General features: G+C 48.7%; 1 protein-coding gene across 6 annotated transcripts in view; it reads left to right on the top strand.

The window, feature by feature from the left end:
* Positions 1-24,789, top strand: part of CENPT (centromere protein T) — a 1,770,416-nt gene that overhangs the window by 1,616,088 nt on the left and 129,539 nt on the right. For all 6 annotated transcript variants that reach the window (XM_069655330.1, XM_069655348.1, XM_069655339.1 and 3 more), the window contains one exon: positions 21,458-21,562. In XM_069655330.1, the coding sequence (XP_069511431.1) occupies positions 21,458-21,562 (105 nt within the window). The remainder of the gene's footprint in view (positions 1-21,457; positions 21,563-24,789) is intronic.

Here is a 24,789-nt window from a genome sequence, read left to right as displayed (position 1 = left end):
ACAAAGCTCTAAAGAACATTAAAGGATGGCGCTCAACAGCCAACAGATACTGGACGCCATAGCGGAACTGAAAATATTGATGGGCAGTAGGATGGACACAGCCATCTCAGACCTAAGGTCTGCTCTGGAGTCTAAAATTGACGATGTGAGTATTGATGTAAATTTACTGCGGCAAGATGTACGTGCATTAGCCGAGGGAACAGGGACCCTGGAAAAGGAAGTGAAAGACAACACAAGCTCATGTAAGACCAACACAACGGCCGTCCACGTGTTGCAACAACATGTGTAGAACCTTGAAAATAGAGCTGAAGAAGCAGAAGGGTGGGCTCGCAGAAATAACGTGTGCATTGTGGGGCTTCCGGAAGGGGAAGAGGGGTCGGACCCGACGAACTACATCGAAAACATGTTGCTGCAGGAGATAATGGGTGGAGTACTAAGCCAAGGGTTCGCAGTAGAAAGAGCGCACAGAGTCCTGACAAGAAAACCGCCACCAGGCACACCACTGCGACCGATTATTGCAAAGATCCTGAACTATAAAGACAGAGAGACAGTCCTGGAACACTTCCGTAAGGGAGGAACAATAAGCAGAGCATCAGCAACTGTCACAGTATTTCCGGACTATACACTCATGGTACAGAGGCAACGACTGAATTATGTGGCGGTGAAGAGGAGAATGCGAGAGGCGGGATATAGATAGATGCTGCTATACCCGGCAAAAATGGAGGTGCTCCTAAAGAACAAAGCCCTATTGTTTGACTCACCAGAGGATGTGACGACATGGCTGGATTCGAGGAATTGCCCAATAGGAGCGGCAGATCAGAAGGGGAGTGAAACAGAGATGTGAACCGGAGCCTTGTAGACGTTGTACGGAGACATTAGATGGCCACACGGAGTGACAAGTATGTCACACATGTCGACATTGGAACTAGATTATAGTGGATTGCACGTGGGATTGTTGGTTCAGAGTACAGAGCCTACACTACGATAAGCTGTCGGTGCAAAGCAGGAGGTAATACCAGGAGACACACTACCAACCCCCCCTAGAGGTAGTTTAGTTGGGATACTTTAGAGTGGTATCCCCCTGCAGAGTACCGAGTATCGGTTATACCGAGAGAAGAGCTAGATGCGGGGTAGCCTGAGATCCAGGGATGGAGCTGGGCAACAGTTTGGGAAATTTGGAAAGGGGGTGTGGGGAGGGCAGCAGTTGGGGTTTGGGAGGGGGGTTGGGAGAGTTTGTTGGGTGTGGGGGGGCGGGAGAGGGAGTCAGGGGCAGTGAATGAGCTTACATCCACCCGCTACTGCGCATGGGGCGGAAGACGAGGAAGGACGGAGGTATGGATGAGAGATGGGAGACCTCAAGATAATAACCTGGAATGTCAGGGGGCTCAATAGATATTTGAAGAGGAACAAGATCATGATGTACCTAAAGAGGCAGAAGATAGATATTGCCCTATTACAAGAAACGCAGCTCACAAAAAAAAAGTATTGAGGCAAGATAACTGGAATCTCGCCTCACCTGGGGCATATCAAATTCGAGGCAAATCATTTCCACTGGGAGAATGCACTGGTAATCAAAACAATATCTTTAACAGTGTAGACTCCAGCTTATTTAATTCAGTGATATTCAGTGATGTTGCCAAACGCCCAATTTTCTATGCCGTACATAAGGATCGGCAAGATCTTTACCGTATATAATCGGACCAAGATCCCCAAAGAGTAGCCCCCTCCTCTACGGGCCAACTTGGCCAGGCCACCCATAACCTGAGAACATTTCTGCTCAAGAAGTTCAACGTGTCTAATGCGTAATAACCTGTGATCAAACAGAACACCAAGATTTTTATATTTACGGACCACCTCCCATGCATTCCCATCAAAATCAAAGGATTGCGCCATACGGTGAGGGGGAATAAAGACCATGGCCTTAGTCTTATTTATATTAATAGCAAAGGAGTTGGAGTCAGAGAATTTTTTGAGCTGGTTTAGGGTTGCCCAACCAGGGTAAGGTCTAACAGGACTATATCGTCCACATACCCCATCCACTGGAGCGGAAAATGTCCTAGTTTCAGTGGAATAGATTTTGGATTACTCAAAACTGTTCCCATAACTGCTAAATAGATTATAAAGGAAGGGTGTAAGAATACACCCCGGCTTCAGTACCTATTGGGTAGAAATCCAGGTTGACGTCCTGCCTGATTGGTCAAGCTGAATTTTGACTCTGGTCCTTTCATGGAGGGCAATAATCATGGTAAGGAGTCCATATGGAATATTCCAATGAGAGAGTTTATGCCGAAGCCTGGCCCTGTTAACAGAGTTGAAGGATGCGCTGTAGTCAATAAATGCCACAAAGACTGTCCTCCGACGAACATTCCAGGCTTGCTGGGATAACTGTCGACAAGGCGAGACAGTTCATAGTCTTACTCAAGCTCTTCTAGAAGTCTCTTTGGTTTAACGAAATAAGACTAGAGCTTTCAGCCTAGTTCCATAGATTAACAACAAACGAGAAAAGATCTTTGAGGAGGTGTCCAGCATCACTAACAGGCGATAGTTACGAGGGTCAGCATAGCTATCCTTTTTCCAGATGGGCACAATAATACTGTCACGCCACGGCAGAGGAACCAACTGGGGTTCTCCAATCCAGTGGAAGATCCAATCAAGGGCAATATCCCAGTGAGTTGGGTCTAATTTAATCAGGGTACTACAGATTCCATCAGAACCCAGAGCTCTTGATGACTTGCTTCTCCCAATCAACTTTAAAATGTCAGCAGGACCCTTGGAGTAAACCCATTTGCCCAACAAGATGTTCAATATGGGTGTAACCATATCCCCCTTGCCAAAGGTTTTGGAGATATATTCAACCCATGCCAATTCCGAGACACCAATAACATCACGAGTCACTGAAGAATTACCCTCGATGGTTCTCCAAAATTAGCGAACGTCATTGGCCAATGCAAAACTCACCAGGGATTGCCAACGTAGGCCCTCAAGTTCATATCTGCGATGTCCTTTGCGGTAATTACTTTTAGCTAAGTTAGCCCGCAAGGAGAGATTGGTTGGATCCAGAGCCATTCGAGATAACTCCCAAAGAGTAGAAAGGAGTTCATTCCTCTTCGTAACAATTAACCCATCAAACAAGTGTCTGTGGGTCCTCCCGATAGTCATTCTGGCATTGGTATTTCTTTTGATGAATATCTTGGAGATAATTGCTGCCATAAAATCCCCCAAATCCTTAATGACAACAGCCGGAAGGGAAATGGTAGATTCAAGCGCCCTTTCCTCGCTACCCCTAACATAAGAGACCAATGCCACTTGCATAGGGTTCTCAACCTCCGACAACCGGCGGTCATTCCAAGATATACGGTTCAAAGCAGGTGTTACTCACCACACCAAGGATTGGAAGATTGGGACCGGCCTCGAAGACAGAAGTGGTGGAATTCTCGGAGCAACCAGTCTCGACCTCAGATACCCTGATTTCAGTGAATCAGGCTTCCTCAAGAAGAGGGGATCTTTTCTATGATGTATCCCTCTGCTGTGTTGATAAGACAGACAGAGGTATCGATCAAAAAAAAGAGCGGGGTAGACACACACAACTGAAAAGCTAGACCAACAGCTGAAAAGAAACCACAGAAAGGGTTATATGCAGCACAGATAAGAATAGGAATTGTAGGACAATCAACAATTCATGAATACCTGAATAACAAGTTGGTTGGAGTAGCAGAGTATGTACAGAGCCTAGAAGGACAATGCAAAAGACAATAAGGAACTAGCTTAACTGACTTAAGGACTCCCCTTGAACCCTAGAGTATGCAGAACTAACCTGGAAGGAGATGGTTGAGGAGCAAAAGGGAAATCCTGTTGGAAAGGACACGACGACAGGAGAAAATAATAAACAGGGAAGTTAGTGAGGGAGGATACACCCGAACGGCACGAGGGACGCACTAGGTACGGGTTGGTGCAAATAACTGGAAGGCGTCCTGAACTGCACTTACAAGATAAGAGTACAAATCCAGCACAATGTCCAAGGTATCGTGTAGTTTTCTTCACAACAAGGGTAGGAAATGTTTATCCAAGAACAACAATCACAGGAAGCAATGAGAACAGTTGAAATGAAGGCACACTTACTGAAGGCAAATATTGCCAGGGGATGATCGCTCCGGTACAGCCCTTGTGGAAGGAACCAAGAAGCTACAGAACGTAGGAAAACGACTTCTGACAGCCGCCAACAATCCAGGAAACGTTCCGAGTCGTAACAGCGTGTAGAACCAAAGTCAACAGGGCAATCCGTAAGCAGTCCGAGTGGAAGGTAAAGTCGAAAACCAGGGAAATTACGTTGGAAGATTTGAAGAAGGAAATTAGCTTGGGGGCTAAACACGTAAGGGTACGTGTAGACTACAATTATCAGCACCGAGCTCCGAGAGGAACCGGGTTAAGAAGGCAAGGGGCAGAGTATCGGTGTATGCGTTGTGCGTAATGATCGTGTCAGCTGACGCGGCCGATACCGATGCCGGCATCCATACAGTCTCCATGGAAGCCGGTAACGCTGCCACACCGATGTCTTTCCCCGGACTGTGTGAGCCGGTGTAAATGCAGAGGGAGACTGGCGAGAGCACCGCTGCCGGAGCGTAACAGCAGGGCTAACTCTCAACTCTCCAGAAGATATTAGGTGTGGAGGGGGCACTCGACTATTCAAACTCACAAGACGAGGCAGATGATCATTCTCTAATCTCTGGGTGATACCCTCATCAATAACCAAAGAAAGGGCGTTAGCTACAAAATCATAATCCAAAATGCTACATAACTTTTGTCCAATACGAGTGTATTGGGTAGGAGAATCCGACGGAAAGGCTCCATTAATCATTGTGGATCCAAAGGAATAAAGGGTATTTGCCCACTCAAGGCCCCTCTTTACAGAAGCGTGAGAGCAAATTGCCCATCCACTATGGCAGACAAAGAAAAGGCATCCCAGTCCTGGGCCAATTCCCTCAGAATTAAAATCTCAACATAAGATACACGGAAGCTGTCCAATCTGGTGGTCAAGCAATGCCTCCATTTGCATTAGTACCAAACCATGGGAAAGCCTAGAAGGAGGATCATATACATTCACTATAATAAGTTCCTTGATTCCCCCTCCAACATAATCGGATGGGAATATCATTTTGCCCACTAAGATGATAAGAGTTTGAAGTTAATTCCATCAAAGATAGTGGGTTCTTAACATTCAACAAAAATCCTCCTCTAGGGCGCCCACAAAAGCCCTGGATAGCCAATTTATGGAGAACATGCCAGCCATCTACAGTCAATTCGTGGGAAGCCAAGTCTCCTGTAATGCTGCCACAGAGTAATCATTAATTTGTTCCATCGAACCACCACCTTCCAGCATGGGATGATGCCCACAGGTATTGCAGCTAATAAATTGGGCACACGGAGCCATACTGGATACTTAAGGTCCAGCTTCCCGTGCTGCAAAACCAAGTTGGCCAGCCAGGCCCAGTGTGATTCTTCCCCGGTGTATTGCCCCTTGTCCCAGCTCCGAATGGCAAGCTTGGGACAGCAGGGCGATTGCTGCCGCCTGGGCAAACTACAACAAACGCCCCACCCAATTTTGTGGGGCGGAATCTCATCCCATACTCCATTGCAATACACTCATAAACCAAGCGACTAAAGGAACCAACATGTTGCACAATATCGGATAAGGTACTATTTGCAAAGAAAAATACTATTGATGTAGGGTTGTGTACTTGCTCACAAATGTCAACAGTTTTTATGTCACTGCTCTGGATATGTTGCAAAGAAATAATACCATGGAACAGATCCAATATGTGGGCACGATTTAAAACCAAGCCACTATCATCACAAAAGAGGCGCTGAATTTGTAAGGCCTTGGAAGTAGCTCTACATTTAGAATTAGCCACCACCAGCGGATATCTCTGCTCAGTCAGAACCTGGCCCTGAGTGTCAGGTCTCGCAATATTCCAGGAGGCAACAGCAGGCTGCGGGTTAATGGATGCATTCTGACTCATTTCAAACCCCCAATCAGTCTGGGCGGAGGCATTGGTGGTAGACATAACAGTGTCAGTTTGATTATCAAACAAGGATTCCAAGTTAATATCCTATTCAGATACCCCCATATCCTTTCTAGAAGTAACCCTTAACTGATGATTTTGGGCAAAACAAACACTTTTTTAGAAATTCTAAGTAGACTGTGCCTTTGCAGGTTTCTCAATCAAAGTCCTCTTCAGTGCGCTTGTGCTCGTGCTTCTCGATAGTATAGTTTTTTTGTTTTGTTATATTTTTATTGGTTTCCAACATGTACAGCATATAATATAACCATGATTACACAAGTCAATTCTCTCATATAGTTCCATGTTTTGTTTTCTCCCCTTTTCCCCCCTCTCCCTGAGCCTACCAACCATTCTCAGTCCTCTTCATTGGGCGCACCTCCATCCCCTCCACTTGGAGAGCCATCTTCTTCCTGACTTGACTGGTCAGACCCAGACAGTGTCGCTACCATTTGTTTCCAGGCCACCAGTGTGTTTGCTTCCTCCTCCCCACCGCTGTTCACTGCCTCATCCCAGACCGTGGTCTCCGTATTCGCGCATTTCTGCAGGTCATACCACCAGGCTTCTGCTCTCGGTCTCCTACTAGCTTTCTACACCATTGCTATCCTGAGCTTAGCTAGTATGTATGCCAGTTCTTTAAGTTTGCTCACATGCTTAAGCTTACTCGGCCTGGGGAATCCCCCCAACATACACGCCCATAGGGTATTTACATTCCTTGCCATATAGCAGGCCACCTCCTCCCAGAATTGTTTTATCTCGGGGCATGCCCAACACATGTGTATCATTCCAGCACTGTCCTCCCCACATTTCGGGCATGTCTGTATGCCAGCATTTTTTAAACTTGGCTATCCTTCCGGGGGTCATGTATGCCCTGGGAGTGACATACAACTGCACCTGCTGTAACCTCACATTCCTGGATACCTTCTTGTGGTATCCTTGCGCCCTAACCCATAACCCATCGCTCATCAGTTCCCCTGCTTCCTCTTCCCAGTCTCGCCTCGTCCAGGTTATATCTTTCCCCACGTTGGACATCAGTTGCTTTTATATGCGGGAGACCTCATGGCCCCCGTCTGATATGTCGTAGAATGTTTCAATGACTGCCTCTGGCTGTCGAACTAGCTCTGCTTCAGGCCACAAGTCTTTTATCGTCCTTACCAACCTAGCATATGTGGTGTATTGTCCTCAGTGTACACCAGTGTCTTCCTGCAGAGCCTCGAACCCTTTTGCCTCTCCGTTCTGCCGCACATCCCCCACGGTCTCCACTCGCATTGGTTCCCAGATAGTCCTCCTCATTTGCTCATCTTCTTCTTTCAATGCCACTAGCGGTATCTGTGGGGAGCACGGGTACGTGTTCATTAGCAATTGTCCACCATTGCGATTTTGGCAGCCACATCCATTCGTTCAAGAAATACGGGGCGCATTCAGCCCTTAGCAGTTCGGATTCCGGGGTGGGATCCTCCGACAGCCACCTTGCTACATACCGGAGCTGGCTAGCCAGGTAGTACACTTCAAGGTTGGGCAATCTAATGCCCCCCCTGTTTGTATGGGTTCTGTAATTTCCAAAGTGCTACCCTATTCCTAGAGTTATGCCATATAAACCCCATGCACATGCTATGGGGCTTGGTAAAAAAACGTTTGGGTATCATATGTGGTATATTTGTAAAAAAGTGTAACAACCTGGGCACGACCACCATCTTCAACGGTGCCGCTCTACCCATCATTGTCAAGGGCAACTTGGCCCAGAATACCATGCTGTTTTCAATTTTCGACACTGCTCTGTGTGTTCTGTTATGTTCGATTTCCGTTTTATGGTACACATCTATTCCTAGATACCAGAACAACACTGTTTCCCATTTTAGCTGTAATACCGGCAGCCTGTGCTACGGTGTCCCTGCGTATCTGCCTAGGGGGAATATGCTCGATTTGTTTGGGGTTCACTCCATAACCTCCAAGATATACTGTAAATTCTCTTCTGGGTACTTTAGGTACAACAGCACGCCATCTGCATACATTGATATCAAATGTTGCCCCCTTTGGTACTAATGCCGACTTCCCCATATTGCCATCTCAAGTATGCCGCCAGAGGCTCCAGTGCTAAAGTAAAGAGCATCGGGGACCACAGGCATCCCTGTCTGGTGCCCCTAATCAGTTGCCACTGTTGCGATATAATCGATCCCGTCTTGACACGGGCAAGCGGTTTATCATACAGTAATTGGGCCCACTTTAAGTACACAGGCCTCATGCCGAATTCCTTCAGCAATGCCATCAACCACGGCCACTTGACTGAGTCGAAGGCCTTAACAGCACCTAGTGAGATGATTGGCGCCTCCTGGGAGCTACCCTGTGTCTGTTCTCCAGCATGGGGTCTGGCATGGATTCAGATGCTCATGAATATTCCCCGTCATCAGGCTTGGAATCCTTGGTAAAGAAAAAATCAGTATCCGTTTCGTTTCTGATCTGTCTTTCTTAGTAGTAACCAATCACTGGTCTCTGGGTCATAGTGCCCCCAGCCAATGACTGCCCTCTCCCTAAGCCCCGCCCCTGGCAGCCATCCTCAGATTTTTACTGCACGTTCAAGTGTTGGGAGTCCTCGAGCTATAGCTCTCGAGCTTTTACTGCGTTTTGTGCTTTTTCAAAGAGATTTATCTAATTCTTCGGTTTAATCGAGCCTCAAGCTCCAACGTTTCTACTTCTGATCAACGGGGAACCTTTTCGGATTTATCTACGCCCCTCAAGGGTGACGTTTTCATCGAGTTACGCTTCTTGGAGGATTCCAGAAGTTTCTGAGGCCTACCTCGCGGACGAGAAGACCATGGCCCAGTAGAAGGGAAGCTCGACTCCCGGCAAACTGTTCAGGATCTGCCCGGGATGCAACCTACAAAATGTGTTCAAGGAGGACGAGCATTCGAAATGCCTTTACTGCCTCCACGAGGACAAAACACACGTGGAGAAGGACTGTGCGTTTTGCATAAACATGTCGGATCGGACTATGAGGGATTGTCAGATCAGTCTCTCCAACTGGCTGGAAGGCAAGAGCCCAGCAGGTGAGAAGAAGAAGTCCGAGGGGTCTTCTAAGTCCTGTGAGGGCGCCCTGGCGACAGGGGCCCAACAGAAGGCAAAGCACCGCGGGCACCAGGAGCGCCGAACGGTCAGGTTCCGCAGCTGCCAGGCAGGGCGCACCTTCACCGACGGCATCAACCCGGCTAAGCTTCTGGAGAGTCCCCGGTCGATCTCAAAGGAACCGACCGAAGGGGAGCGAGACACTGACCCTCCCCCTAAGGTGAAGGTCTCAAGCGCGCCCAAGGTGGTGAAGGCCTTGATTCACCCGGCTAAGGCCTCTATCGAGGGAGTCGCTGCGGCCCTGGTGAAGCCTGTGGAGGCTTTCCCAGTGGAGGCGACCTCGGGCCCAGAGTTTCCCTGCCTCCGCGGAGGCAATCCTCTTTTAAGCCCATCGAGAAGACCCCTGTGAAGACCCCGGTGGAAAAAGAGGGGGGGGGCGGTGGCCACTACGGACACGGACACAACCTCCGAGGAGGAACTGACTGAGAATTTGGAAGAGGCCCGGTCCCACAGGAGGAATCCCGACGAGGGGCGCGACGAGACCGAGGGTGGCAACGACAACGAGGTTCCCGTGAATGAGGAGCAACCGTCGTGCCCTTCACGCCCGTCGCAGCCTAAGCCGCAGGACAACTCGGCTGCCGTTTTGACGGCAATCCAAGCCTTATGCATGGAGATGAGGACGAGACTGCCCCTACCCAGGACGGACGACCCGGGTCCGTCGGGAAGCCCTCCAAACAAGAGGAGGAGAATTCATCCAGTGCCCCTTCAGCCCTCACGGCCTTCTCAGCCTTTGTCGCTTTCCCCAATCCCGAGGGACGACACGGGAACAGACACAGCCACGACGGGGATGGATGCCGACGGTGGTGACGACTGGACTGACCTTCTGTCTCCGATCCCTCGGGCCTCCCCGCCCGACAAGATTGGCTCCTTCCACGCCATGATTGCCAGGGCATCCAAGCTTTTTCAGCTCTGCCCCGAAGAAAAGAAGGAAGGCTTCCTCTACCAACGGTGCGAGGTCAAGAGGAAGACTGTCCTCGCAGTGCCGTTGCTGGATGACATCTGGGACGAGGGACTTGCCCTCCTCAAGAACCCGTCCTTGACACCTGCCAAGAAGAACCGGTGCGAGAAGAAGTACCGGGTCCCCTACGCCGGCCCATTGTGCCTTAGGGCAGAGCCGACCCCGGATTCGGTCGTCTCTGCAGCGGCCAAGAAGAAAGTGGGGGGGCATCGGCTTCATCTTCAACTTCCCCACTGGACGGCGAGGGAAAGAAGCTGGACGCCATGGGACGACGCGTCATCTCGTCAATGGCGACGACGATTAAGGCGGCCAACGCCCTAGCGATTGTGGTCCGCTACGACAGGGAATTGTAGTACAAGATCGCCACCCTGTTGGACTTCCTCCCAGAGGACAAGAGGGCAGAGGCCCTGGCGATCCTACAGGAGGGTGAGGTGGCAACGGACCACGCCATAACTGTGGCCACGGACATTGCCGACACCGGTTTCTGCCAGTTGGGCAATGGCGTTTGCCTTTGACGGCTCAAGGCGACGGATTTCCGCCAGGACGTGCAAGCCAAGGTTTTGGACATGTCCTTCGACAGGAACAATCTGTTTGGAAAGACAGTGGATGAATCGCTGCAGGCCATCAAGACCGACACGGAGATGGCTCGGGCCTTGGGAGTTCTGCAGCAACGGGGGCCGCCCTTTTGGAACTCCGGAGGCAAGCAAGGTGGCTCCAAGGGATTTGGCGGTGGCTCCTTGACCTACTGTCAAGCGGCCCGTTCCTCGTCGCAAGAAGCCTACAGGGGACGAGGCAAGTCAGGTGGATCTCGCCGTCGTCGAGAGGGAGGCCAAGGAGGCAAGGCTGCTTCCAAACAAGACTGAACCGGCCATTGCGTCGGGCCCCCACCGAAGCACCCTGGTGGGAGGCCGGCTGGCGAAGTTCATCAGCGTGTGGGAGTCCATCTCCACCGACCGTTGGGTGCTGGATGCCCTGGCCCACGGGCACACTCTGGAATTCCTAAAGAAGTGCCCCCGAATTCCTCTAGTGGCCAGGAAGGAAAACCACATCCCTCAACTGCTGTTAGAGGTAAGGGTCATGCTCAAGAAAGGAGCCATCAAGCTCATCCCAAAGAGGCTCTGGGGCTCCGGAGTATACTCCAGATACTTCCTCGTCAGGAAGAAGACAGGAGGTTGGCATCCCATCCTGGACCTGCGTCAGCTAAACAAATACATCAAGGCACAGAAGTTCCGGATGGTCACCCTCCAGCACGTGCTGGGCCAGCTGGAGGAAGGCGACTTCCTATAGTCGTTGGATTTGGAGGATGTGTACTTTCACATCCCCATCCTAAAAGGTCACCGAAAGTTTTTCAGGTTCGTAGTCCAGGGACGGCACTACCAGTTCAAGGCCCTCCTGTTCGGATTGAAGTCTGCACCCAGGGTGTTCACCAAGTGCTTAGCACCAGTAGCGGCGCGGCTGCGCCTGCAGGGGATCCACGTCTACCCTACCTGGACAACTGGCTCATCCGAGCAGGGACAAGGGAACTCGCCGTCGAACACACAGCGAAGACCGTCCAGCTGCTCATGGACTTGGGATTCTCCATCAACTTCCCCAAATCTCACCCGGTTCCGTCGCAGGTCGCGCTGTTTCTGGGAGCCAAGCTCGATACAGTGGCGCGATTGGCCTTGCCGTCGGAGGAAACAACACAGGCCATCCTGGGCAAGGTACAGCGTAGGCTGGCCACGGACGTGGCCAGAGTGAGGTCCATCAAGTCCCTGCTTGGGATGATGTCCTCTTGCATCTATCTGGTGCTCCTGTGCAGGCTTCGGATGCGCCCTCTGCAGGAGTTCCTCGACGCCCGTTGGATGCAAGCGACGGGCAGCTTCAAGGACAAGATCTCGCTCAACAAAGTATTCCACCAGGCAATCCGATGGTGTGGCACCCGCGCGCATCTTGCGGCGGGCACAGACTTTCAGACCCCAGCATACCAGGCGACGGTGATGACGGATACCTCCCTGGAGGGGTGGGGAGCGCACACGGAGATCTTCACGCGAGAGGCCTGTGGCTCCCGGAGGAGAGGCCACTCCACATCAACATACTGGAGCTCCGAGCTGTGTTCTCGGCCCTCAAGTCATTCCTCCCGTCCCTCAAGGGCAAGGTGGTGAGGATATTCACCGACAACACCACCACGATGTTCTACATCCGGAAGCAGGGAGGAACCAGATCCCCAGGCCTGTCCAAGGAAGCCCAGGATCTGTGGTACTGGGCCGTTGCCCAGGGGATGTTTCTGGTGCCTTTTCAACTAGCAGGGATAAAAAACACCATCGCCGACTCACTCAACAGGGAGCTGCGCTCGTGCCACGAGTGGGAACTACGCCAGGATCAAGTGGATCAACTCTTCCGGCGATGGGGCAAACCCCAAATCGACCTATTCGCGACGGCGACGAACTCCAAGTGCCAGATAGTTCGCCAGCAGGTTCCCCCAGCTGAGGAGCATGGGCGATGCTTTCTCGTTGCCCTGGGACGGCCTGTTCCTGTATGCGTTCCCTCCGTTGCCGTTGCTGCTCGGGCTCATCAACCAACTCAAGAGGTCCCGGTGCAGGATGATCCTCGTCGCACCGAGGTGGCCGAGACAGATCTGGTTCCCGGACCTTCTGGACTTATCAGCGTCCCCACAGTCAAACTGTCGACGGACGCAGATCTTCTCTCCAGAAAAGGAGGCCGCCATTCTTCATCACGACCCAGAGTCGCTGAACTTGCAGGCCTGGCTCCTGCAGCACTAGAGTTTGGAAGGTATGATATCCCGGCCGAATGCAGAGAGGTTCTTGCAAAGGCCAGGGTGTCCTCAACTCTCAAGTGCTACGGACACAAGTGTAAGAGGTTCTCTGTCTGGTGCCGTGCACAGAAGATTAACCCTCTACGGATTACTGCCCCTCAAATGCTACCGTACTTACTGTCGCTGGCCAAAGCTGGACTAGCTCATGCTTCCGTCAAGATGCATCTGGCAACGATTTCCCGATACACCAGAACTGCAGGACGGTCGTCCCTGTGGTCTCATCGCCTGGTGAAGGAGTTTATGAAAGGACTGTTTTGATCGTCCCCGCCGGTGAAGGCTCCAGCCCCAGTGTGGGAGCTCAACGTGGTGCTGACCAGGCTCATGGGCCCACCATTCGAGCCCTTGCATTCGGCTCCGTTGAAGTTCCTGTCGTGGAAGACAGCGTTCCTTGTGGCCATCACCTCTGCACGACCTGTGGGAGGGATTCAGGCCCTTTCCTGCAAGCCTCCATACTTGACTTTCCACGATTCGAGGGTGGTGCTGAGGACACACCCCTCCTTCATGCCCAAGGTGCCGTCGGACTTCCATCTCAACGAGCCCTTGGTGTTACCAGTCTTTTTCCCGTCGCCTTCGTCGCCGGCCGAGAGGACTTTGCACTCGCTTGATGTAGCTAGAGCGCTGAAGTTCTACGTGGACTGAACGAAGAGTTTTCGGAAGACATCACAGCTGTTTGTGAACTTTGGACCTGTCAATCAGGGGAAGGCTCTCTCGAAGGCTTCCATTTCCAGATGGCTCTCCGGCTGCATCATGCACTGTCATCGGTTGGCAAACCGACCGTTGCCCGGCTGTCCGAGAGCCCATTCGACCAGAGCGATCGCTGCTACCACGACGTTCTTGTCTGGTGTGCCCCTGCTGGACATCTGCAGAGCTGCTACGTGGAGGTCGACGCACACCTTCACGGGACTCTACTGTGTCGACTGGGATTCCAGGGAGGAGTCCAGAGTCTGCCAGGCAGTGCTGCGCAACCTGTTCGCTTAAGGTGAGCCTGGTGAGGAGGTAAGAGATGCTTAATGTTGAGTTTATGTAATGCTTAATGTTGAGCCTTGCCACCTCCCGTGGTTGTGCATGTGTGTACTGCTATGTATTCTTATATTCATGAGCATGTGAATCCATGCCAGACCCCATGCTGGAGAAGGAACAAGTTACTTACCTGCAACTGTTGTTCTCCAGCGTGGGTCTGGCATGGATTCGCATGCGAACCCTCCCTCCTTCCCCTCTGCGGCTCTTCACTTGGTCATACTGCCACTTTACGTGCTACCAAATCTGAGGATGGCTGCCAGGGGCGGGGCTTAGGGAGAGGGCAGTCATTGGCTGGGGGCAGTATGACCCAGAGACCAATGATTGGTTACTACTAAGAAAGACAGATCAGTAACAAAACTGATAATGATTTTTTCTTTACCGAGGATTCCCAGCCTGACGACGGGGAATATTCATGAGCATGTCAATTCATGCCAGACCCATGCTGGAGAACAACAGTTACAGGTAAGTAACTTGTTCCTTAGGGTAGGATATGTGGCAGGTTGGGGGGGGCGGGTTTAAAACTCTCCCCTCCGATTTAATAGTAAGCCGGCGGGAGAGGGTGGGAAGGGGATCGGGTTCTGAGGGGCAGGAGGGGCAGAAATAGGATATTTCTGCATTTTAAGGGCCACAAAAAAACTACCGAAAACATTTGTCTTTTGTGTTCTGCTTTTAAAATGCAGAAATATCACATAGAACCGACCTGTCTCAAGGTTTCCAGGAACCCTTCCTGGTTTCAGGTCCAAGGCTTTTCAATAGAAAGCAGTTCTCCCTGGTTAAACAGTTCTTGCCTATCTTTTCAAAGTTCCAAAATTCTCTCAGTTTTATGTGTAAAGTCTCAAGTTCCTATAAAGATCAACTCTCCCAGTTGTAGCAAGTCGAAGGAGATCTCCTTAATCCATTTCCACCACTTATGTGGGTTTCTCCTCACTAGGTTCACGTCTTGCTTGTTTCTTGATTCCTCTTGTATTTGTTCCTCACTTGTCTTATTGAGCCCCTAGCACTCCCTTTGATCTCACTTATTTTCCAGAGCTATTGGTGTCTTCTCTTTATATATGTCTCTCATGGTTCTTGGGAGTTGCTGTGAGCCATTTGGCTGGTTGCAATATTCGGGTTTCTTGGGCTCCAGTAACCCTGAGTATTACTGGTGTCTCTCTCTCTCTCTCTCTCTCTCTCTCTCTCTCTCTCTCTCTCTCTCTCTCTCTCTCTCTCTCTCTCTCTCTCTCTCTCTCTCTCTCTCTTTCTCTCTCTTTCTCTCTCTTTCTCTCTCTTTCTCTCTCTTTCTCTCTCTTTCTCTCCTTCTCTCTCTCTGGGCCTTGATGCCCCTCAGCGATGGCGTTTTCAACGGCTTCCGGGTGTTCTCTTGTGGATGTGAGTGGGCTTGCCGCTATGCTCATCTCAGCACATCTCTGCTTCTCGCTTCCTTTGCTGCGAGAGGAGGACTTGTTCCTTCCTCACTCTCTGGTTTCGGCATTGTTCCTGGGTCCTGGGCCCACCACGTCCTCTGCGTGGCCATTCCTCCAGATAAGGCCTGCTACGCTCGGTATTGGCCTCACCGACTCGGCACTTTCCAATGCCTGGGCAGCAGTGTCTCGCTTTCTCTCCAATCTCTCACTGCGCCACAGCCGGCTCCACTGTGCAGCGCGGCTCTGCCCCTCAATGATGTTGGCACATCGGCGGTTCGCCTCTGCGTATCGCTTCGACTCATCCACCTCCATTGAAGTGGAATGGTGCTTTTATTCTCGCTCCGTGACACAAAAGGGGCATGTTGCTGATGTTCATCTGTCAATCTCGCAGAGAGACCAGAATTGTCTTGAGCCAAACATCCAAAGGCAGTTGCGGCGTTATTTTGTGTACCACAGTTGAATTTAAGATTAATTTCTCAGACTCCCATGTATGCAGAAAATGTATTAGTTAGAGGGAATTTCTTATGGGAATGGAAGTCTGTCCCTTTGAGAGCATCAACTCGCAGTGAGGTCCCGCTTTCCCAAACCCCTCGGAAGGGTTTTTCTTAGCGGGCTCACCTACCTAGCTTCAAAGAGGGTGGCTTCCCCCAAGGAAGAAGGCACGAAAACCTCCAGATTTGTCACGGGCCGTATATCTCAGCCTCACGCAACCCTATGGGGCAACGGTTTTCAAAGTGGGTACATGAGACTTAACACCAGAACCCCCTTGCAGTGCCAGGCTCACCAGGATAATGGTTGGACATTCAGGCATTCAAGTCTCCCAAGGAGCATGAGACATCAAAGCAGTTATGCAACATGTAAAAACAAGCATTGGCAATGCCAACAGTTTGCGCTTTTGTGTAGGTATGGGAAAGGCATTTGCCAGACACAGCCGTAGGGGTATTAACTGGCCATTGATGGCAGAAGGTGTAAAGTGATGCGAGTACCTGGGCCTCTAATAGCAAAGCCTCGCAAATGCCTAATACTTATACATAAACCGAAACTGTTGGCTTTGCCAATGCTTGTTTTTAACAGGACTGCAGGGAAGGACACGCATAGTGCTTATAAATCGAGTGGCTGAAGGCAGACATTTAAGACCTTCTATTATACCAGTAGCGAATTTAAAACTCCATTTAAGGCATTCACTTGCAGAAGACTGCTTTGAAAAAACACTGACACAAGTGGAAAGTCTGATGGTAAGGCTTGATTAAAGCAATCTCAGAGTTCCCAGGAGGAGGTGTTTTGGGCGGGGGGCAAGAACTGAGTGGAAATGGCCATGGGATTAGCTTGGCCATGGGCAGTCAATGGGTGGGCTAATAACCAAACAACACCTACAAGCTGTGTGCCCATCCTCACATGCCATTTCTCCCTATCTGTACTCTAATGCAATAGTTTCGGCTTAAAGGTGTTGCGATGACATGTAATCATCCAAACTAAAAACTCAATAAATCTCTCAAAGTATTTCCTAAAAACAAAGAAGCCTCTTCCGCTGACCAATCTATTTGTACCTTTAGCTATAAAGTGGCACCTCTAAGTCGACACTACTGCACTGGAATGCAGATGGCCGGGAGATCGGATGGGATGTGAGGGGGGGGGTCCTATAGCTTGTGTGTGTTGTTTGGTTATTTCTCCACTATGGTGGGTGGGAAGAAGGAGTCAGACACACTCTGGACAGGTTGACTTTCTTTGAATTAAATTATAAAGAAAAGGCCTATCTCTCTCCCTATTGCTAGAGTGGTTTTCCCTACCTTACTAATGTAACTCAAGGTGCTCGTCTGTCGCCAGGATGTCCAAAGTAAATGTCCTCAGTCCTAAACCTAACTCTACCTGACCCTGCCACTAGTACAAACCACTAAAGTCAGCCAAAAACAGGTCTCTCATCTCTTGGTTGTTTCCCTTTGTGCCTTCTTGGCTGCAGCTTTCGCTCAGGTTTTTTTTTATCTTGGCCCCTTATATTGCCAGTAAACAAAATTTCTTTGTTTTAGAAATATGTTGCTTGGGCTGATCTTTGATGCTCTCCTTGCTTCATATGCTCTTGTAGCTAATCCCAACTGTTCATCAGCCTTTTACTCTTTTTAGTGTTATGCTTATAATGATTCTCCTGAAGATACTGTGTTACAGTCTTTACTTTGCTTTCAGGTTTCTCACATTCCAACCTTTCTTATGTTTTGTAAGATTATATCTGTTAGGAATCCCCTTCTTCTGGGTTATTTAATTCACTTAGTAGTTTCACATCTTAATTCTTTTTACACTTGTATATGGAATGTCTTCCCCACTCTTTAACATTAAGGTCTTGTCGTAGTTTCCTGTCTTACCAGGGTATTCGTTTCCACCTTTCCTCTGTTTCACACTCAGTCTGGTTTTTCCAACGCTTTATTTGTTCCTCGCATATCGACTTATTCGGCTTTACAGTTGGAATATCACCCTCAGGCCTTTTACGCGTTCCTCTCCTTATAATAGATAGCCCCACCGACCTCCCGCCTCTCCCATTCACCCCTGTACCTTCGTCTGTCCAGGGTGATGTTGCGGGGCTCAGCACTCACTCGGGTAACCTGCTTTGGGTTTCTCCAATGTTCCATTCCTAGCGTCTGTCGGCTGCTGTGGTCGAGGGACACTGGCGGGTAGGAGCTGTCAGCGCTCCCTGCTTCAATGATCCCGGCGTTGATAGACAGACGTTTGGCCCACCACAGGATGATCGTGGTCACACCACCACGTCGGACAGGTTTTCTCTCCCCGTCCTCACAACTGCTTTCCCATCGTCTGCTTCGTCAGGCCTCTTGTGTCTTGAGCTGGCGTTCTTTGCTTTTCGAACTGCCACTTGTTCTGCGGCTTCCTCTTGGTCCGCCTAACCAAGGTGAGTTTACGTCAGGAGGCTGCCCCTGCTCACTGTACTCTTTCTCCTCTTGTGATCCATTCGTCCCAGTTATATATAGATCTCTTCTTAAAGAGATATTCTTTATGGCAAGCAGTCCCATATAAGCAGATACGGTGGGTGCTCTAGAAAGTTCCTCGTGGGAATGAGAGTTTTTGTCCCTTAAGTGGGAGTCACTCCCAATGAGGTCCTACTTGCCCAGACCCCTAGGGAGGTTCTTGCAGAGCGGGCTCACCTCCCTAGCCTCCAAGGGGATGGTTCGTCCCCTGGGTAGAAGGGAAAAATCCTTGAGATTTCATCACACCACCCATGGGCCTACTGTTAGGCAGAAACCTGTGCAGTTCCCTTACAGACCACTGCAAAAGATTTAGGACTACAGGTGTTTGGCAGTAAACCCAATTGGTAGCAGTCTGTACCACCCAGATTTACCTGGTAGCTGTGGCTGAGCAGTCAGACTTCTCTCAAGATGAGTTAGGCAGTATGCAGAGTATACACCATAGGTACAGAGACACAGTAGCACAAGCAAACACTGACCAGAGCTTTGGTGTAAAAGTATATAATTATTTATTTAAAGACACACTTGTAATTTACACTAGCACAAAAAGAGGTAAATACATTCAACACACAGTCACTATTACTAGATGTACATCCCTTATTCCTTATTAGACAAGTCTTCGTTAACACCACTTATTTCCAGACAGAGGTGAGCGCTTAAATAAAGATGGCACTCCAATAAGTTAAGAAAAAGGGAGGGAAAAGGCAGAAATTAGGAAAAGCACACAACACAATATTTTAGAAGCACCCAGCAAGGCAGGAAAGTCAAGTCTACTTGTGAGCAAAAAGTTCAGAGGCCAGGCTCCCTCTTTGAGAGAACAGAGCACCAATGCGCCCAAGATCACAGTTTAAAAGTCTTGAAAAGTCTTGCAGGGAGTTCAGAAAAGAATTAAGTAAACTCAGAAAAGTTCAGTTAGCCAGCCTAGGGCCAACCCAAGTGGTAAGTGGAAACTTAAGAGTCACCCGACACAGACCGTCGCGAGGGAGGCCAGGCGGACACAGTACCTTCAAAGTGGAGAGGATCCTCCAGCGGGGGCAGTTGTTCCTGGCAGCAGGTGCAAGTCACGGCGTCGTCCAGAGGAAGAGATGGTCTCAACGTGGAGGAAAGCTGAAGGTCGTTGCACTGCCAGGGAAGAAACGAGCCGCAGAGTTCTCCGGTTAAAAGGTATGACCCTTTTATTCGCGGTGGTGGAAAAACCGTGGTATCCCAGTTGCTGGGGTGCTTGGCACAGGCAAGGCGGCCACGAGATGATCAGGGAAGGTGAAAAGACGGCCAAACTGGTTATCCCCACCAGTCAAAGGAAGAAGACTCTCCGGACTGGAGATCTCCTCTGTCGTCGGGAAAAGTGGTGAGACGATTCAGCAGGGCTCCACCGGTGGTGTCGTCGTTGCAGGTCGGCTCAGCTTCTCCCTCTTTGGATTCTTTAGGTCCTGTGGCGACTTCTGAAGTTCCAGTCCCCGAAGCCCTGCTTTTATGCAGCAAACCCCCATTCATTCAGCCTAGCTGTCTGTCAATCAAACATGCTAAGAGGTGAGCCGGGCGGCTCACCACTTGGGCCAATCACACAAGAGTGCGACTTGAGTTGCCAAGGCAACTCAGTCCAGGGTGCCTAAACCCCCTCCCACACCCCCTGTGGTACCCAGACAGAGTGGCACCACTTTTGGAGGCTTCTGTGGAGAAGCCCGCCAAAAGGTGGAACAAAGGGCCCGACTTGGGTTGGAGTCACAGAAGCGAACACAAACGCCATTTTGGAACCGAGTTTCGGCAAAAAAATACCAACCAGTGATTTTATATTCATTTAATAAACCGGCGGTATGTTCGAGGGGATGTATACGAATTGTTTGAACTACAATTGTTCGAATCACAATTGACCTTTGCACAATTGACCGAATTGTGAAGGTCAATTGTTACATATATATATGGTCAATTCGGACCCTTGACTTTCGATCAATTGGGTCATTCGAACAATTGTGTTCCAACAATTTGGGTAATACCGTTCGAGGCTATATTAAAAAGTGGTAGCCTCGAACAATGGGAAAATCCCATAGGAAAATATTTGCAGTCGAATATATAAAGTAGTATCCACTGCCACCAGCCACAACTCGATCAGGGGGGATGGAGACGTGCCCCCTCGAACAACAGACCCCGGGGCAATCGAATTGCGCCGACCAGTACGTCCACAATATGATGGTTTGTACTGGTTACTGTTCATAATTTGGGACTAGTAAAGCCAATGGTGACTTTACATGCCCTGGGAGACAGTAGGCAGTCCCAGGGTACGGAGTCTGTTTGGGAGTCATTATGACACCCCTGGGTTACAGCACTGAGGGTGCTGTGTAACCTACATACCAAAAACACATGAAGCCCTATGGGGTAAAGGACCCCATAGCCCATAAAACACATACAAAGTCAAAGGAACACCTCAAATCATGTCTAAGAGTGGGAGTAAAAGAGTCTCGCTCTTAGCAGGAGAGAAAAAAATAAACCCCAAAAATCCAGCAAAGCTGCTGGGGGGGACTCACTAGGTTTGGGAAATTAGCCTTAACAGAGTATTCTCCCTAACACCTACCATGGCAATGCTAACCCTTATAGCCATTCCTACTTACAACCTGCCCCATCCCGCCTAAAACGGATCCTCCTAGGATCTTTGTGCCGTGTTTGTGACTTTCAAAAGTTAATGGCTTAATTGTGGCTGTAAATGTGCTATTAATTGTAATAAACATGTTTTAATCAAGTGTGCCTTAGCCACTTGATTTATAACTAGTGTGTCCTTGCATCTGAAGTCCTGTTAAAAAAATAAGCTTTGGCAAAGCCAACAGATTTGGCTTGCATATAGGTGCTATTGTACTTGGACCATTTTCCAGCTGTTGTCTTCTTATGGCCAACGGGTACCATTAAGGCAGTGCCTGGCAAATGCCAATAAATTGCCTTCACAAAAGCTAAAACTTTTGGCTTTGCCAAAGCTTGTTTATGTGTTTGTTCTAGGGGAGGATTTATCCCATAGGCGCTCGGCACCTAATTTGTTCCATAGCCTTTGTTTCATGGCTGCATGCCCAGCGAGGCGCAGAAGGATTATTTGTTCTTGTGACTGATTTCAGTTTTGTTTATTGTGTGCATAGCCTAAACACCTACTTCAGACATCTGAGTGCTGACCTGGAGGCTTTTGCCAGCCATGCTGGGAGAAAGACAGTGATTGAGGCAGATGTAGAGCTTCTCCTGAGAAGGTAAGTGAAAGTTGACTTTATGCTGTCATAAATGCATTGAAGAAATGAAAATCTTACAAAAGTAAATTTAATCTAGTCCATTTGTTATTGCTGCTTTTCATTATATTTTTAACTAATAAAAATACTGATAATTAGTAGAGGACTGTTTGACCTACCAAAATTTAAACAGTGTGAGGGAGTTCTGCACTCATGGCTGAGGCTAGCTCAGATAGGTGATGGAGTGATTCACACCTAACACCTGTTGGAAGTGATATATATGAGTCGCAATCCACTTTTGCCTGACACCCACTTACAAATCAACACCATTGAACACTCATTGGCAATCTTAAGCTTTGATGCCCTTTGCCTCACATCAGCAGATTTAAAGTGTATTTGTTTTATTGTGATATGGTTTTAAAATGTACACCTTTTTAAACACACTCATCTATCTATATTAATAAAAGTCAAAAGGTGTGGGTTTGTGGCTTGGCAAAGATTGTTCCATATGCAATTCCACACCGCTTCACCAATCTGAACCAAACTTTGCATAGTCACCTGTACGGACCCTCTGGACATTACTGGCTACATGAGATTTGAACACCCCATCCCTCTCCCCGGATTTCAGCACCTTCACACATGAGATGGTTGCCTGAAATCGGCGAAACATCAATGTGGTCATAGAAGGACCGGTCTCGACACGAGGAACAAAACTGAAGGTGCCTATGGGACCTTGAAAACCACGTTTCAAGGCCCTAGGATGCACAGTTTCAGAGATATTTGCACTGCAACGAACTGCACCATGCCAGGGTGAGGCAGCAGGTGGGAAGAGAGTACAGAACATCCTAGTATGCAGAAGCACACAAACTCTTGCCTCCCTCCAACATCTGCTCCGGGATATGTCAGCCAGCCACACGCGTCCATTCTCAGTGCCGTTTACCTTAGGGTGCAAACCACGTCGAGCGATATGCGAATCGGAACAGCGACCTACAGGGTTATTGATTTATCATGTCTGTCTACAGAACCTGGTTGTAGAACAGGTACTTTTTGCTCGTTTATCATAAAAACAAATAATGCATCGCATATAAAATTGATTTGAAAAAAATACATGATACAGTAAACATTCTTCACAATATGGTACTTCAACCATTCAAATAGCCGACTTTTCCACATCAACCCAAAGTGCTTCAGCCATTTAAAGTGACGTGTGCAACACTAAACCTTTTAAGGCTTCACTGGAGCTACACATAACAATCTAATGAATGTATAACAAGTCTTAACATTCATTATTACAGAATAACAGTACCAAATAGGTTTGTTAAAACTATCTAGAACAGTACCAAATAGCCATACTTATTATGCACTATAAAAGGGACATCGAGAGACTGTATCATGTCATCATAAACCAGTTCAGCTCTCATGTCCGCACCATGCTCTGGCACTAGGAACAGTAAGCCACCAACGTTCCTCTCACTACAAACTAAAGGCAACTATTTTACTCTGTTCCCTTCCCTGGTATCACGATTGTTTCTTCTCTTAGTACTGTACAAACCTCTCTAAAGTAGTTAACCAACGGTAGTGGCGAGGATAGGTCTGCTCAACCGATGCTCGCTAAAGTGCTTGTTTTACTGTTCTGCGGATCGACTTTCAGTAAGATTTCCAATTTCTGTCAATTTATGGGACTTTAGTTCCTTGCTAAAACCCAGTACTACAAATATCAGAGGGAATTCTTGTTCCCCGTTATTAGTCATGCCTACAAACTCATACAGAGGTCAATGGACAGTACACTCTCTGGCAAAAGGGTCAGACTAGCTGGCGACGGACAGTGTGATAGTCCAGGATTTTCCGCTAAGTACTGCACATACCACTTTCAAGACATGGAAAGTAAAAGAATTGTGAGTTTGGTCATCATGCAGGTTTCTGAATGTACATCATCTGTGGCCATGGAGAAACATGGTTTCATTAATGAATGCAAGTAGACCTGATAGCCACTGACAAGCATGTTGGAATTGCAAAGGCCACACAAGAGCAGTTTCCACACATTCAGCATCAATTTGATGCATGGCACATTGCCAAATCAATCACTAAAAATTACAGCTGCTGGTAAAAAAAAAAAGGGTTCAGAAAATCTTGTAAAGTAGTCCGAGTCTATCAGCCACCATCTTTGGTGGAGCTCCAAAACTTGTGATGGATCTGTAGAAATTCTACTTGACAAATGGCATTCATTGTTGCACCATTGTTCCTACGTACACTCATGGAGAAAAACGAACATTTCCACGAATGTGGACATGGACCTTTATCGAAGGAGCAGGAGAGTATGAAGAATTATTTAGTGCTATGTTCCCCTCTACTCACAGCACTTGAGAAGTTTGTGTACGATAAAACGTTTTCAAGAGACCAGAAGGGACCCAACAAATTCTGCCATACTGGAGATTTGGCGGTGTTCCATAATATGTACCTAAAGTACAGGCCAAAAAGGTTGCATTTCGGCATAGACGGTATGTAGGCCAGAACAATCCTAGCTGTACCTGCGCACAACGAGAACGTTGGAAGGGAACAAGCAAAAACTGCAGGAACATTCGGGATGCTTTGTTACCTCATGGCCTTTACAAAATGAAGCAAACCATGGGTGGCCAAGCCAATATACCAGAAAATGGATTTTGAATTTGTGAAAGATCTGACATTGACTGTGTTGGCCATGCATACACATGGAACGGCTCCAGATTTTCTTCCCAGGACACATACAATGCCACAGAACATTGCAAACGAGCCTTGTCCTCCAAAACTGGAATTTGTTGAAAGGTTGACTTCCAGATTTAAATGATTTGTTGCTGTCTTTAAAATCTGTTCACAATCACATTTTCAATATGTTCCCCATATGACACTCATCTCCTTGTCAGAAACTGAAACAAGAAACTTGAAGCTGAAGTCATCTTAAGCTTGCATCATGGAATCCAGCTGGAGGAAGTTGTCTGCGGCTGCATCTCTTCATCTAATCCAAAAGCTTCTCTGCTAATTTAAGGACTGAACCAGAGAGGACCTGGATAGGCAACCTCTCCCCATAGCTACGAGGGAACATTGTGCAACTTCTGCTCTTCACCTAAAGTGTCCTTGAAGCCAGTCCTGTGTGCCTGCCGTGTGGAGAAAGGATCTTCGGCGGTACAGAAGAGGAGTGCCTGAACATCTTGAAGTCAAGAAATGTATCTGTGTCCCCCAGGGTCCACAGGAGCGTGTGTGAACACTGGAAGCCA

The sequence above is a fragment of the Ambystoma mexicanum genome, chromosome 1p, assembly GCF_040938575.1.
Source record: "Ambystoma mexicanum isolate Mex_15411 chromosome 1p, UKY_AmexF1_1, whole genome shotgun sequence".
NCBI classification, from domain to species: domain Eukaryota; kingdom Metazoa; phylum Chordata; class Amphibia; order Caudata; family Ambystomatidae; genus Ambystoma; species Ambystoma mexicanum.
This window is presented reverse-complemented; position numbering and strand designations above follow the sequence as displayed.